Source organism: Phoenix dactylifera, chromosome 18 (genome assembly GCF_009389715.1).
Source record: "Phoenix dactylifera cultivar Barhee BC4 chromosome 18, palm_55x_up_171113_PBpolish2nd_filt_p, whole genome shotgun sequence".
In the NCBI taxonomy this organism is placed as follows: domain Eukaryota; kingdom Viridiplantae; phylum Streptophyta; class Magnoliopsida; order Arecales; family Arecaceae; genus Phoenix; species Phoenix dactylifera.
This window is the reverse complement of record NC_052409.1, coordinates 2,520,775-2,536,203: the sequence shown is the minus strand read 5'-3', so window position 1 is coordinate 2,536,203 and position 15,429 is coordinate 2,520,775. Positions and strand designations below refer to the sequence as shown.

Genomic DNA, 15,429 nt, shown 5'->3' with positions numbered 1-15,429 from the left:
AAGGCTCAGCCAAACAACAGGCTCTGAGCTTGTTCATGAGCCGAGCTTGAACTTCAGCTCATAATCAGCCTGGCCTCGAATATCTTAGGTTTGCGAAAACGTTTAGAAGCTCGGTAAAGAGCTCGGTTCCACCAAGAGGAATGCCAAGTTTTGAATAATATACTGCCAAGCTCGGTTCTAGCTGGATTACCCCTTCCATATAAAAAAAAAGCAGAGGTAGAAAGGTGTTGTTAAGGTTAGGAACAAGGATGGATGGTTGGGGACCTAGGGTGATAACTAGTTTGGAAATGCCATCTCATGCAAACTTTCATTTTTATATAACACCACCTGTACTAGAACAGCATGCCCCACCGTAAAAATGCACAAAGATCCGCACCGACAATGGATGATCCTTAGATGCAAAATTTTTTGATAATTGGGGAGCTTAAGACAAACCAGTACCTAGTCTCAGCTGAATGGGTTCAGCTTGATTGGACATTTCCAATCGTTTGCCTCATCAAGAGAAGCCCCGACCAAATTGCTTTCTTCTTTTTTTTTTTACCCCCTAGGCTAACAAGTTCCTTAATATTTCCAAACGACTGGAAACCTGTCTCCACATTTATTATTTAGTCAAACTCACAAAGCCACCTAGTATTGTAGATACAGATCGATGAGACATGAATCACATGATTTATCTGCCCTGCATCGACAACTCTTAGAAATAACAAATATCAACTTGCACATAGTTGTGATAAAACACTGCATGTACACCTTCCACACTCATTTAGGAACAACATCGCATCAATAAAATGTTTAGAGGTACTAGAAGCAGTGAAGGAAAAATGCAAAGGCCATAATAACAAGAAGAGGCTTCCAGGAAAGGTCATTAGATGTCGCATGAGGATTAAACTGGTAACAGAAAAATGTCTTCCTTGCATCCATTAAACAATCCGTTGTTTACATCCCCTTTCTACCAGAGAAAGATTCAAAAAAGGATCAATACGATTTTCTGTGATGGCAAGATCCGAGCGACGTGTGAAGTGCTAGAAGGTGACGACTACCTTCTTACTGGAGGCACACCACCCCTACCAGCAGCAGCACCAACACGACCAGCAGCTTGAGCCTACAACATGAGAGAACATCAAAATAAACAAACAAACAAGCAAGCAAGCAAACAAACAACAAACAAGTAAATAAACAAATAAAGATGATGATGTGTTTCAGCCTGAAGCACTATGCAGATGGTGATACTAAATGGAGACTGGATACTAAATGACAAGTCATTGAGATTCATCTGTATTATTACCCTCGTTGGACAACTTAACCTTCTCATTTTTTGAGTCAGGAAAGTTTTACGGTGTTACTTTTTTTTGGTAGAAGTCACTGTTTTAGTTCATAAGATTAGGAGGAAGTGCATTATGATAGCTAACAAACTCTAGTTTCATTATTTTTAGTGCGCCTATCCTCTCGAGAGTTTGAGGGGATCTGAAAAAGGGAAACTCAATCCACATGATAAAAAGTACCCTTTCCCCCCTAGAAACACAAAAGGACTAATTCTCATCAGAATTAGGGACCGTACGCCTGAGGGGGTTTGCCCTCGTTGCATTGAGTATTCAGGTCACCTTGGTGAGTGCACAAGTCCATGTCCTGGAGCATAGGGCATTAGGGGTAGAGTACAAGAAGACCAATCAACGCTATTATGCTAACTTAAACTGAGTCCATTTTGTGGGGATGGGTGGAGATACCCTTTCCCCCCTAGAAACACAAAAGGACTAATTCTCATCAGAATTAGGGACTGTACGCCTGAGGGGATTTGCCCTCGTTGCATTGAGTATTCAGGTCACCTTGGTGAGTGCACAAGTCCATGTCCTGGAGCATAGGGCATTAGGGATAGAGTACAAGAAGACCAATCAACGCTATTATGCTAACTTAAACTGAGTCCATTTTGTGGGGATGGGTGGAGATAATAACGTAGTTTTCTCACTAGTCATTCCCAAGATATTTGGTGTATTGGCAAGAGTGCTTGTGGAATTGTTGAGAAACGCTCTAGCTCTGCCCTGAACTACAGATTGGGGTTTCATTTCTTAAGCAAATAGGGGAAGGCTGCCTTGAAAGCTCATCTGAAGATGACATCATGCCTAGATGTTACCTATTAATTTGATATTTTCAAATCAATTTAATACCTCTGAATAAAGTGTACCATATTACTACCAATGAAAGACGTGGAGTTCTTATCATGCCATTTCAAATATTTTTATTCTTTTGTTAACAATAGGAAGATTAGCTTATGGCTACTTTCAACTCACCTGACCTCCCCTCCTTGTGGAAGATACAGACATTTCCCTTTTTACAAAGCCCTTGCAATGGTTAGGGCATTATCATATTCCCACTGCTCGTGGAAACTGAAATTAAGGACAACTATCTACCTATAAGGAGAAAATTTGAATGCATTATGATATCACATCAAGCCATAACCAATGAGAAAGCCCATATTTTAGGTGATATTAATTGGCTTCTATCTGGTCTTGTTCGGGTACTTAATTTCACTAGTTTATAAAAATGACATGTATATAAAAGTTTAGCTAATATAAGGGACAAGTCATCATGATAACCAGAATGATTATCTTAAATCCCAACTCTAAGGACAACAATTATTAAACACAGTGGAGATGTATGGCCTTTTCAAACTCCTATGACTATAATAAACTATTTGGACACAAGAAATATGAATTCTAAGATAACTAAAATTCTCGAATAAGTAATTGAATAAAATGCTGTATCCATGAGTTTCTTATCTTGTTTAGTTTTTGACCAATTAATTTCAGGTTAATCTTAGTTGTTTTTCATGGTGATAACAACGTATTACTGAGCCCATCTAAGATAAGAATAACACATGAGAAGGCAGGGATAACCAGCTTGCTGGAAGAGGAAGACCTTCACAAGATAAATGAATGTTAGCAAAGAACATGAAAGGATGACAGAAGAACACAACAAAACTTAGTGGCTCTTCTAAAAAAAAATAAGCACCATGGACAACAATGATAATAGTAAGCTCAAACTAATAAGAACCTATAAGACAAGAAAAAAATATTTCATTTTAAACTTGACTTGACAGATAAATAAACAGTTTGCAGAATATTATAACAAAAGTCAGGGATTGTTAAAAAAGTATAACTCACCCTAGCACGCATAGCAACTGCACGGCCACGTCCAACTCCAAGAGCTGAGCCTTTGCCCTTGATGAAGCAACAAATACGTTAAAATATGAGGAAAATGCTTACTCTATCAAAATAAGATAAGAAAAAGAAGTATTCCATACTCTGATTCTTGCATCCAAACGTTTGAACATTGGGGCATTTTTCAGCATATCAGGAATGACCATAAACCTGTAATAAAAATCATTCAGATGTTGATCTAACCAAACTAACAAATTCAAAATTTAGGGCATGATGAGCTTACCTTACTTTGCTGCCTCTGATGAAAACATGCTCAAGTTGTGATACTTTTCCATCCTATTAAGAAGAAAAATGCAATGCATGTCAAACCATCCATCAATATAATTCATCCTAACACAGACAAATACATGGTCTTTACAAGAAGCGCAACCGTTAGCTTCAACAAAAATAGGTCAAGAAGCTTGGAGGTTAAACCTGGAGAGCAGTACCACATGGTGGAGGCTGTGGCTTTTCTCAATACTTCTGCTTGTGAACATACAACAGTTGAAAGTAGCCTATTGTTATATCTTTTGGCAATATCATGCATCTTTCTTTGTAAGCATGTACTAAATCACGGGTTAAACAACAATTCAAGAGTAACCCCTTGTTGATACAAGTAGATTATTTAATTTCTTGGATTTCACCTTCAAGCCATGGCTTATTTCTAGATGGAAAAAACTTTATTGGGCTGACAAAAAAATATTTTGATCAATAATTAAGGGCATGTCTATGATGCAATAAGGTGATGGGGTATACAGTGGGCACAATATCTAGGTTCATTTGAGGATTAGTTATTTGCACCTTGAGGTTTATTTTAAACTCTTTTGAGCCATTTGGGTGGAGTTCTATGGTTCTAAACGCTATGCACAGCATTTACAACGAGGTATATGGAAGGAAATCAGGTTCAACAACATTGGCCTTCTTCTAAAAAGTATATGCTTTAGCAGTGAGAATGCGGATAGCTGGAAATCTAACTCAGCACTCGGGAAATTGCTGCCATTCCTCAACCTTGACTTAGTTGATATGCCTAACACCTTCTTTCCTATCAAATTAGATGTGCATATAGGGTTTCCACAGTCGAATCAAAAAATTTAAGAAAAAACGCGCGGAATTGATTGCGATATAAAACGGACGAAAAGAAAACGAGCGAGACGACTTCTAATCTTATGAAAAAGAGGGGAACGTTAAACCCAGCCCTCAAGAAACCCTAAGTCGAATCCAAGAGAGAGAGAGAGAGAGTTTTACCTTGGCGGTGTAGGTGATGTTCTCAAGCTGGCAGTTCCAGTTGTCCTCGCACTCGACCATGCTCCCACGGTAGAGCTCGCCGCTCTTGAGCTCCACCGTCACCACATGCCCCGCCGCCTCGTGCAGCAGCTTCACCGGTATCCCCAGGCTCCGACTCATCTCCTTCTTGTACTCTCTCGCTCTGGCTTTCTCTACTGCTGCTGCTGCTGCCAAAACCCACCGTCAGACTTTTCTAAACCCTAGAAGGTCCGTAGAGGATTTTGGAATAATAAGGAATAATAAAACGCAGGTCGGGAAGTGAGTTTGGACTGGATCTGTGGAGTCACAAACAGGTTCACTCGACTCCCGTAGGTCCATTTGCGTCTTGCTACAATATTTTCGGCAAATCACCAGTTTTGGGCTCACTTTTTGTTTTTTTTTTATTTTTCGGTACATCGGCTGCTCGCACTAATTTTACTGTCCTATAAGTAGAGAAATAGATACATGACGAGTCCAAAGAACTCCCTAAAGTGGTGAGCAGCAAAGAAGGCGACCCAATCCACAATCGGACTCGCTTTTATGATTTTGTTTATTATTCAACACATGTTAATATTGTACCAAAAAAAAAACACACGACCATGAATCAATTGGGTGACTCATTTTTTGATTTCATTGATTTGTACAATCTAGCACTTCACAATCTATTTAGACTATGTTAACTATAGTTCCCAATGTATAAGAGGGGGAATGCTTCAGCTCACTGGTTCTGAGGGCAAAATATAGAATAAATAAATCAATTACTAAAGACAGAGATCTCAGGTTGAGGTTCAAGTTCCTGTTTCAACTTTTAGTGTTGCACCATGGAGACTGTGGACACTGCCCTAGAGTTCAGGAAACGATAGTCTGCCAGTTCATCATGGTTAAGCTATACCAAGAGTTTGATCGGTACTAGTTTGGACTTGGATGCACAGCAGCTTGCAGAGATGGTTGCTCATATGACTTGGTTGACTAGATCATGAAGACGCCTTTGGATTTTACTGATGGACTACAGAAGCAATCTCATTAATGCAATGTCTGCCCATTGCTTTCAATCTACACTCATTGCAGTTCTCTGATGCATCTTCACTTACTAGCAACTAAAGACCCTGCATGATTGCCTCCAGTTGAGCCTATTCTTGAACAAGTGAGAGATTTCTTTGGCAGGGAGGACATTATCAGGTGATTCACTAGATGGAAATTAAGGAGACTTCCACCATGATCACCAGCTTGTCACAGCATCATAGGTAGATCGGAATTTTTTTAACCAACTAGTGCAGAACTTGGTGTTGGGAATAAACTGTCCCAGAAAATTTTAAATTTATAATACTCTATTTCAACAAATAATAGGCAGAAATAGGCTTAGAGAAAATAAATAGAGAAAGTGGAAAAATGGAACCCGAGATGCTGAGGCGTGGTATGTTGGTCACTTTCCTTGAAGTAGATTTCGCCGCCTTACAGTGCACTAGGCTTAGATGGCGTTCTACTCCTGAGATACAACAGCCTCTCGCACTGTTCCTTCTACCTCAATGATTTGCACGGATCAAAGAAGCCTTCGAACCCAGAATCAGTATGCAGCAAGCCCGTTGATTGAAAGAAAAATAGCAAACAGGGAGAATAGAAGTTCTCTGCTTTCAAATTATATATATATATCCTGTCTAATCCGAAGAGGTCTATTTATAGACTTCTTCGAGACAGACGCGACCCAAAACCGATCCAACGGTCAAAACCGGTAAGAAAGTTTGAAAAAACACTGGGAGTATGGCCAGCGGATGCGAGGTCGGTTGCGAAGAGGTGCTAACGAGGAAGCGACGTGGCTCCTCGTGCTATGGGTACGAGGCACGGCCCACGCACCTCTTAGCTCATCGTACCCGTTGTCCGACCTCGGCTCCTCTGGGCTCATCACACCTGTGGTCCGACCTCGGCCTTGGCTCTTCGCGCTTCAGTTAAGGTGGGTCGGACGAGCACAGGCGCACAGAACCTCGGACGAGCAGGGGCAGGGCCCAGCGAGCACAAGCACATGCGCAAAGAACCTTGGCTCGGACAAGCACAGGCACAGCTCGGATGCAGAGAACCTCGGCTCGGACAAGCACAGGCACAGAGAACCTCGGCTCGGACAAGCACAGGCCCAACGAGCAGAAGAGAACCGAGCTTTACGTAATAGAAATAAAAAGGAGGGAATGGGGAATCGAACCTGTTATCTCATCCCCACCCAAACAACGCACCAACCACCAAGCCAAACTCCCTTGTTAACATATATGTATAATATATATATTTTAAGTATGAAAACTTTTAATCATTATTTAATAAAAATCTAACATTCCCCCACCTGATTAAAATGTTTTCAAAACTTTATAAAATAAAAAATAGTCAAACCGGGCTTGTTTATGTCACGACTTCAATAAAGGTAGCTTGCGGCTTTGAACCTTTACCTAGTGAAAGTATATTTTCATCTGAAAGGTATAGTGGTAGCTAAAAAGCTTTGAACCAAATCCTTTGGTTCAGATTTCTATATACTTCACCTATGACAAATGCAAATACTGGGTTCATTATAGGTGGTGCTTTTTCTGGCCTTATGCACCAATATCTCAGTTTCATGAGTGCTCTAGGGGTTAAACCCTTATCCCCATAGACTGCGGCCACACAGTCACACTCACATAGGTGAGTCCTCCAAGGGTGCTCGCAGCACAGCACCTTGCCATAGACTCGGACTCATTCAGAGTTTTAAACTCTTCCGTATACCTCTGCTGTATTTAGCACTCACATCACAGGGAGAGACCAAATGACATAAAGTCATTTTATAATAGTGCTAACTAATCATTAAACAACTTGTTTTTCCCGTTGAACCTTTCATCTTGGGATCTCCAGTCAGAATAGGTTGGGTTGCCATTGTCAATGATTCCTTATGGGTTTCAATCCCATCCCCTTTGATGTTTCTATGACTTTGTTTCTAGCCAGTCCTTTAGTTAAAGGATCTGCTAGGTTATCTTTAGATCCAACAAATTCCAAAGTTATGATACCATTTTTAATTAGGTATCTAATAGTCTTATGTCTCACACTAATGTGTCTTCTGTTTCTCTTGTTATACTCAGTATTTCTACAAGTATTAATTGCAGCTTCATTATCACATAACAAAGAGATAGCAGATATAGGCTTTTCCATAATAGGTATTTCAGACATAAGATTTTTAAACCATTCTGCTTCTTGACTTGCAGAATCTAAGGCTACAATCTCAGCCTCCATAGTGGATCTTGTGATCACAGTTTGTTTGAATGATCTCCAAGCAACAGCTGCACCACCCAACATGAATATGTATCCACTAGTTCCTTTTTGATTCACTGAATCAGTGATCCAACTAGCATCACTGTATCCTTCAAGTACAGTGGGAAATCTTGAGTAATGTAAACCATAATATATTGTACCTCTCAAGTATCTAAGTACTCTATCCAGTGCTTCCCAGTGACTAAGACTAGGGCAACTATTAAACCTACTAAGCTTTCCTATAGCATAAGAAATGTCAGGTCTACTTGTATTTGCAACATACATCAGTGTCCCAATAATTTGAGCATATTTCTCTTGGGCCACTGGATCACCTTTATTGCATTTCAAGTTCAAACCATGCTCATAAGGTGTACTCACTGGTTTACAGTTGTACTTATCAAATTTCTTCAATATTTTCTCAATATATTGTGATTGATCAAAAATTATACCATCAGGTATTCTGGTAATCCTGTTACCAAGAATTACCTCTGCCTGACCTAAATCTTTCATATCAAAATTATTAGATAAGAAAGTTTTGATATCAGTCACCATATTCATATCAGTACCAAATTAAAATATCATCAACATATAAACACAAGATAATACATGAATCATTTTCTAACTTTGAATATAAGCACTTATCTGATTCATTTGCTTTAAAGCCATAAGAAATAATAATTTTATCAAATTTCCTATGCCATTGCTTAGGAGCTTGTTTTAAACCATAGAGGGATTTGACTAACCTACAAACTTTTCTTTCCTGTCCTTGAGCCACATATCCCTCTGGCTGATCCATATAGATCTCTTCCTCTAAATCACCATGAAGGAAGGCAGTCTTGACATCCATTTGATGAATTATCAAATTATGGATTGAAGCCAGTGCAATTAAAGTACGAATTGTGGTTATCCTAGTTACAGGAGAATATGTATCAAAGTAGTCAATACCCTCTTTCTGAGAAAAACCCTTAGCAACTAATCTTGCTTTATATTTTTCAATAGAACCATCAGGTCTTAATTTCTTCTTAAATATCCATTTACAACCTATAGCCTTACTACCAGGTGGTAAGTCAGTTAAAAACCATGTTTTATTGGTCATAAGTGAATTCATTTCACTATTAATAGCTTCCTTCCAAAACATAGAATCTAATGAGTTCATAGCATCTTTATAAGTTTTAGGATCATCTTCAACCATAAAAGTATAGAAATCAGATCCAAAATCTTTCTTTTTCCTAATTCTTTTTCCTTTACCAAGTTCATTAATATCATTAAGTTCATTTTCATTTTCATTATTAGGAATAATTAGAGAATTAGATGGCGAACTACAAGATGCATCATTAGATCTATCTATTACATGCTTTTCTATTTTATCCTTAAATGGAAAAATGTCTTCAAAGAAAGAAGCATCTTTAAATTCAATTATAGTATTCTTATCTATGCCATTAATATCAGAATTAATGACTAAGAACCTATAAGTAACACTATTAAGAGAATAACCAAGAAACACAGCATCAAAAGTATTAGGTTCTAATTTTCTTTTCTTGATTAAAGGAATATTAACCTTAGCCAAACAATCCCAAACTTTTACAAAGTTTAGGTTAGGTTTTCTTCCTTTCCAAAGTTCATAAGGAGATTTATTAGAACCTTTAAATAGAACCCTATTAAGCAGGAAACATGCAGTAAGCATTGCTTCCCCCCACCAAACCTCAGGTAAACCTGAGTTGGCAAGCAAAGATCTTACCATATCTTGCAGAGTCCTATTTTTCCTTTCAGCCACTCCATTAGACTGAGGTGAATAGGGAGGTGTAACTTCATGTAGAATTCCATTAACTCTACAGAATTCATTCAAGTCATTAGAGGTGTATTCTCCTCCTCTGTCTGACCTGAGAATCTTTATTCTCTTGTCAAGTTGATTTTCTACTAAAGATTTATAAGTCTTAAACATCTCAAATGCTTCATCTTTAGATTTCATTAAATAAACTTGACAATACTTAGAATAATCATCTATAAAGGTAATGAAATACCTTCTACCCCCTTTAGTCAAAGTTCCATTTAGATCACATACATCTGAATGTATTAATTCTAATAAAGTTGAATTTCTATTTACTATTTTTAATGGTTTTCTAGATTGTTTAGATTGAACACAAATTTGGCACCTTTCCTTTTCATTTAATGAAACATTAGGCAATAAACCAGAGCTAATCATTCTTTTAATAGTATTATTATTCACATGTTCTAATCTAGCATGCCAAAGAGATGAAGAACATATTGAAAGCACAATTTTATTATTGTTATCAGAAGAAAAATCCAAAGATACATTATTTATTACATACAAATCATGACACTCATAGCCTTTGCCTACAAATGTTCCATTCTTTGTTATAATCACTTTCTTAGATTGAAATAACAAAGAATAACCACTCCTATTTAGAAGAGATCCACTGATCAGATTTCTCCTTCCATCGGGCACATGGTACACATTAAATAGTGTAAGCACATTTCCAGACGTAAGCCTTAGAAGTACTTTTCCAGTTTCAAGCACTCGTGCCGAGGTGGAGTTCCCCATAGTTACTGTTAGGCCACTCCGGACCTGATAAGTAGTAAAAAGGGTATGATCAGTACACATATGAACATTCGCACCTGTATCCACTAACCAATCGGTAGAGCAAATTGCCAAATTTAATTATGGACTTAAACTTACATACCGATCATCAGTACTAGTAGGACCAATACTGGATAGCACCATGTTGGTTTGTAGATTTGCAGGTTGAGAAGGCGCATGTTCATAGTTCTGATACTTCTTCCTCTTCATCCGGCATATTCGAGCCATATGACCGAGTTTCCTACAATTGTAGCAAATCGGCTTTCGATCATTCTTATTGATATGGTGTTTTGGCTTCATAGGTTTTCTTTTGTTTCTAAGTCCACCCTTTTCAAATTTGGAGTTCTTGAACTTATGGATCTTATTCTGGCTTTCTACAAAATTCACCTTGGTTAGAAGCTCAGAATTCATGAGTTGCTCATTATCTTTCTCAAGGTGTTGTTCTTGGATCCTAATGGCAGACAATAGAGTTTTCATTGTCATATCCTCGGTTTTATGTTTCAGGGATAACCCAAAGTCTTTCCAAGAAGGTGGGAGCTTGTCAATGGTACAAGCAACTTGAAGGCTCTCAGTTATTCCCATTCCCCTTAAGCCTAATTCATGATAAATCACTGTTAACTCATGGGCTTGGTCAACTACGGGCTTGGTGTCAACCATCTTATAAGACAGGAATTGACTAGCAGCATACTTGTCCATTCCGGCATCTTGGATACCATATTTCTTATTAAGATCATCCCAAATCTTCTTGGAGGTTTTAAAAGTGCAGTAGACATCAAAAAGGGGATCAGTAAGATAGGACAGAATCCTTTCCCTACACAGGTAGTCTTTCTTCTTAAATTCCTCCAAATTACAAGTTCTAGCTGGTTCATTCTCTTCCTCATTTGGAGGAGAGTCAAAGATTATGGAAAATAACCCAAGTGTAGTTAAGAAGATTTCCATCTTCTGTCTCCAACGTTTAAAGTTGTTTCCATTAAATTTTTCAGGAGGAACCGGATCACTTGCATTGGCCATTGGGGTAACTCTAAGTACTAGCCTATTATATGTAGGAAATAATCTACTTCAAGAATGTTGGGAATAAACTGTCCCAGAAAATTTTAAATCTATAATACTCTATTTCAACAAATAATAGGCAGAAATAGGCTTAGAGAAAATAAATAGAGAAAGTGGAAAAATGGAACCCGAGATGCTGAGGCGTGGTATGTTGGTCACTTTCCTTGAAGTAGATTTCGCCGCCTTACAGTGCACTAGGCTTAGATGGCGTTCTACTCCTGAGATACAACAGCCTCTCGCACTGTTCCTTCTGCCTCAATGATTTGCATGGATCAAAGAAGCCTTCGAACCCAGAATCAGTATGCAGTAAGCCTGTTGATTGAAAGAAAAATAGCAAACAGGGAGAATAGAAGTTCTCTGCTTTCAAATTATATATATATATATATCCTGTCTAATCCGAAGAGGTCTATTTATAGACTTCTTCGGGACAGACGCAACCCAAAACCGATCCAACGGTCAAAACCGGTAAGAAAGTTTGAAAAAACACTGGGAGTATGGCCAGCGGATGCGAGGTCGGTTGCGAAGAGGTGCTAACGAGGAAGCGACGTGGCTCCTCGTGCTATGGGTACGAGGCACGGCCCACGCACCTCTTAGCTCATCATACCCGTTGTCCGACCTCGGCTCCTCTGGGCTCATCACACCTGTGGTCCGACCTCGGCCTTGGCTCTTCGCGCTTCAGTTAAGGTGGGTCGGACGAGCACAGGCGCACAGAACCTCGGACGAGCAGAGGCAGGGCCCAGCGAGCACAAGCACATGCGCAAAGAACCTTGGCTCGGACAAGCACAGGCACAGCTCGGATGCAGAGAACCTCGGCTCGGACAAGCACAGGCCCAACGAGCAGAAGAGAACCGAGCTTTACGTAATAGAAATAAAAAGGAGGGAATGGGGAATCGAACCTGTTATCTCATCCCCACCCAAACAACGCACCAACCACCAAGCCAAACTCCCTTGTTAACATATATGTATAATATATATATTTTAAGTATGAAAACTTTTAATTATTATTTAATAAAAATCTAACACTTGGCACAGAGCAACCGAGGTGCATGAGCTTAACTCCATCCTGCTGTAACAAGTCATGTCAGGCTGATTCAAATAGGAAATTTAAATTAAATTTAAAAAGAATCATCAATTGAGTGACCAGTCCAGAGGCTATCAGCAACCGCCATTACCCAATCATCAATTTAAAGTACCACAACAGTTTAAAATCTGTATGAGTTTGAATGCCATATGTCCGTTTAACTGCATTCACACTGACAAACTTTTTGATCTAATTCAGCTAATTCATCCATCTACCCAAAATAGTCCTGCTTCACAAGTCTGACCTCAAGATCAAGAATTTTGCAGTGAAACCAGCAAACTCCAGTGCTCACCTATACTTGGGTGCTGCTCTCTAAATTTATTCATTTATTGCAAGTTACCTCCGTTTTACGAGCTTTGAACCAGTCCGATGAAGCTTGCCCTGAAAGATTCATTAGTTAATGGTGCAGCAACTGCAGAGTTCACAATCCAGCATCACGGATATTCCAAACCAAAGTCTTGTTTCTTTCTTTTTCAGAGAACAGGGGAGGACGGATCATGGCATGCACTGCTTTCTACATGAATTGTCATTGTCTGTGATATCAAAAAACTAAATAATAAAATGTAACTGTTGCTGGTGGTCCAAACCGAGAACGATTGACACAGCGGTGTGAACGGGGTTCCGTCTGAGTTGTCTTGGTTGGTGTTGGTTACGCTCCACCTTCCACCGGGAAACCTGCGAGCAAGCCTCGCACCACCACTGGGGTAGTGGGGGCCCTCCGACGATCAAGTCAGAGAAGATTGGAGGAGAAGGAGAGATAATAATCGCAAGCAAGAGAGTGCTCTGGAAGATATTGCTTACCCCCCTTCTCCCCCCAGCCGCATATATACCTGGCTGGGGGGTCTCTGAGGGGGGTTTGTCATCGTGGGCGCGGCGGAGTGGCCACTGACATGGCCGTTACAGGGCGTCGTGGAGCAGCGCTGGGTACGGCCATGACAGGGCGTAGTGGAGTTCCGCTTTGTACGGCTGATACAGGAGATCGTGGAACAGCATCGGATACAGCCGTTGCAGGGAGTAGTGGAGCAGGAGGCCTCGGCGTGCCTCTGGGAAGCAGCCTGTCGTTATCAAGAGATCTCCGACTCGGGGTCGGAGTGCTGGATCAGGGGGCAGCCGACCCGGGGTCGGGCTGCGGTGCTGAGGATATCCGACTTGGGGTCGGATTGCTAGATTAAGGGGCAGCCGACTCGGGGTCGGGCCGCGAAGCCGAAGATGTCCGACTCGGGGCCGGACTGCTGGATCGAAGGGCAGCCGACTCGAGGTCGGGCTGTGGAGCCGAAGATGTCCGACTCGGGGTCGGATTGCTGGATCAAAGGACAGCCGTAGTCTTCATGGGCGCGCGTGCCGGTCACGTGGAGCATGGCGGCTTAGTTCCCCCGTAACAGTAGCCCCCCACTTCCGAGCCTGGAACCAGAAGGGGAACGGGTGAAGGGAGTGATGCTTCGAGATTGCCGCCATCCCTCGGAGAGGCGCGCGCGCTTCGAGCTCCCCGCCTTCTTTATGGCGTATGGCGGTTGTTGCTGACCTGGCAGTCTGAGGATTTCGGCGGACATCCTTCCTTAATGGTGTCGATTTGCCTTTGGGGCGCGAGCGACCCTTCGGCGGCCAGGCGTCCTCTGGCGTCATCGAGGCATCACCCGCCTTTCCGCCTATTTAACCGGGGGCCCTCCCCCGTCCGTCTTCCTCTTTACAGACATTTTCGAGTTTCCCCTTTGCGCTGCCGTTGTTGCCGTCGGACTGTTCGCTTGCTTCTCCTTTGACGCTCTCGGAGCCGTTCTTCCTTCTCTTCCGGTGAGTTACCCCATTCTTCTACTTAGGGCTCTTCGTACTTTCTCCTTTTGTACTAGTGTACCCCAGTCGTTCCGGTCTTTCCCCCCTTCTTGTCCCCGTCCTGACCGTAGGTTTATTGGCCATTAGGAATGGGCGAAGTGAGAGCAGACCGCATTAAGTCGGAGCTGGTCGCCGAGGACTTAGACAAACTCGTGGCTCGGTACCACCTTCCCGAGGCCTGCAACGTTACGCTCCCGGGGCCTGAGGAGAGGATGTCCCATCCTCCTCCAGGGAAGATCGCCATCAATGAGGGCATTCTCCAGGCCGGGTTCCGCTTTCCCCCTTCGGACTTAGTCGTGCAGGTACTCCGGGGTTTAAGAGTTGCGCCGACGCAACTGGTGCCGAACTCGTGGCGTGCCCTGACGGTCTTCCAGGTTCTCTGCCGCATGCACGAGATTCCCGCCACTCTGAATGTTTTTTGGGAGTTCTACAGCCTGAGTGGCCACCCTCAGGACAAAGGGTGGTGGTGCTTTGCGGCGCGGCGAGGGTGCGGCCTCGTCAAAGAGGCTCCTTCCTCCATTCACGGCTGGAAGGAGCGTTTCTTCTTCATCGATGTAGATCCCTCTTGGGAAATCAGGGCGACCTGGGAGACGCCGATGAAGTCCCCGATCGGCCTATCGAGACTGTCGAGGGAGGAATCCGATGGCTTGGCTTGCCTTGAAGGGGTTGGTTGCCGAGGGCCAGCTCCCCCCGGTGGCCCGCCTTATTTCCGAGGATACCTTGGTGAATGTCGGTCTGAGCTCGGTCCCCACCGACCGTGAGCCCGCCACCATTTCTTTTTTGACTCTTTTCTCCTCTTTCGTCTCGTTCTTTCCTTCGGTTTCTCAGCCCTCGACCATCTCGTTCTTGTTGCAGAGATTGACGACGTCATGCGGTCGGACAAGGGACCGGCTGTTGGTAGGTCGTCCCTACTGGAAGCGGTCCGGAGGAGGAAACGAGCTCCTCCGAGCGGGGCCCCGCCGGCGAAGAAGTCCCGCAAGGAGGTGCCTCCGACGCCGACCGACGAGTCCGGGCCCACCGATCAGGGAGACGCCGTGGGCACGGACCGGCAGCTGACGCTGTATCAGCCCTCCGGTGGTGAGACTGCCGCTATTCCGGAGGTATCATCCGAGCCCGCTCGAGACGGACGGGTCGGGCGTGATCGGTCCCCGGTCCGG

At 42.4% G+C, this 15,429-nt stretch overlaps 1 protein-coding gene across 1 annotated transcript; it reads right to left on the bottom strand.

The window, feature by feature from the left end:
* Positions 1 to 728: 728 nt before the first annotated feature.
* LOC103723101 (small nuclear ribonucleoprotein SmD3b-like) lies at positions 729 to 4,724 on the bottom strand. Its single transcript, XM_039115376.1, has 5 exons — positions 4,440 to 4,724; positions 3,439 to 3,491; positions 3,299 to 3,365; positions 3,159 to 3,215; positions 729 to 1,102 (listed from the first exon to the last, which is right to left on the bottom strand). Exons 1-5 carry the CDS (start codon positions 4,596 to 4,598, stop codon positions 1,037 to 1,039), a joined length of 402 nt encoding a protein of 133 aa, XP_038971304.1. The 5' UTR covers positions 4,599 to 4,724; the 3' UTR covers positions 729 to 1,036.
* Between the last annotated feature and the right edge of the window lie 10,705 nt (positions 4,725 to 15,429).

Coding starts and splice junctions, on each gene's coding strand:
- LOC103723101 (XM_039115376.1), bottom strand. CDS start 4,598: ATGAGTCGGAGCCTGGGGATACCGGTGAAGCTGCTGCACGAGGCGGCG. Junction 3,366..3,438: donor ATCAGAGGCAGCAAAGTAAG/GTAAGCTCATCA, acceptor TTTTTATTACAG/GTTTATGGTCATTCCTGATA. Junction 1,103..3,158: donor CAGTTGCTATGCGTGCTAGG/GTGAGTTATACT, acceptor CTCATGTTGTAG/GCTCAAGCTGCTGGTCGTGT.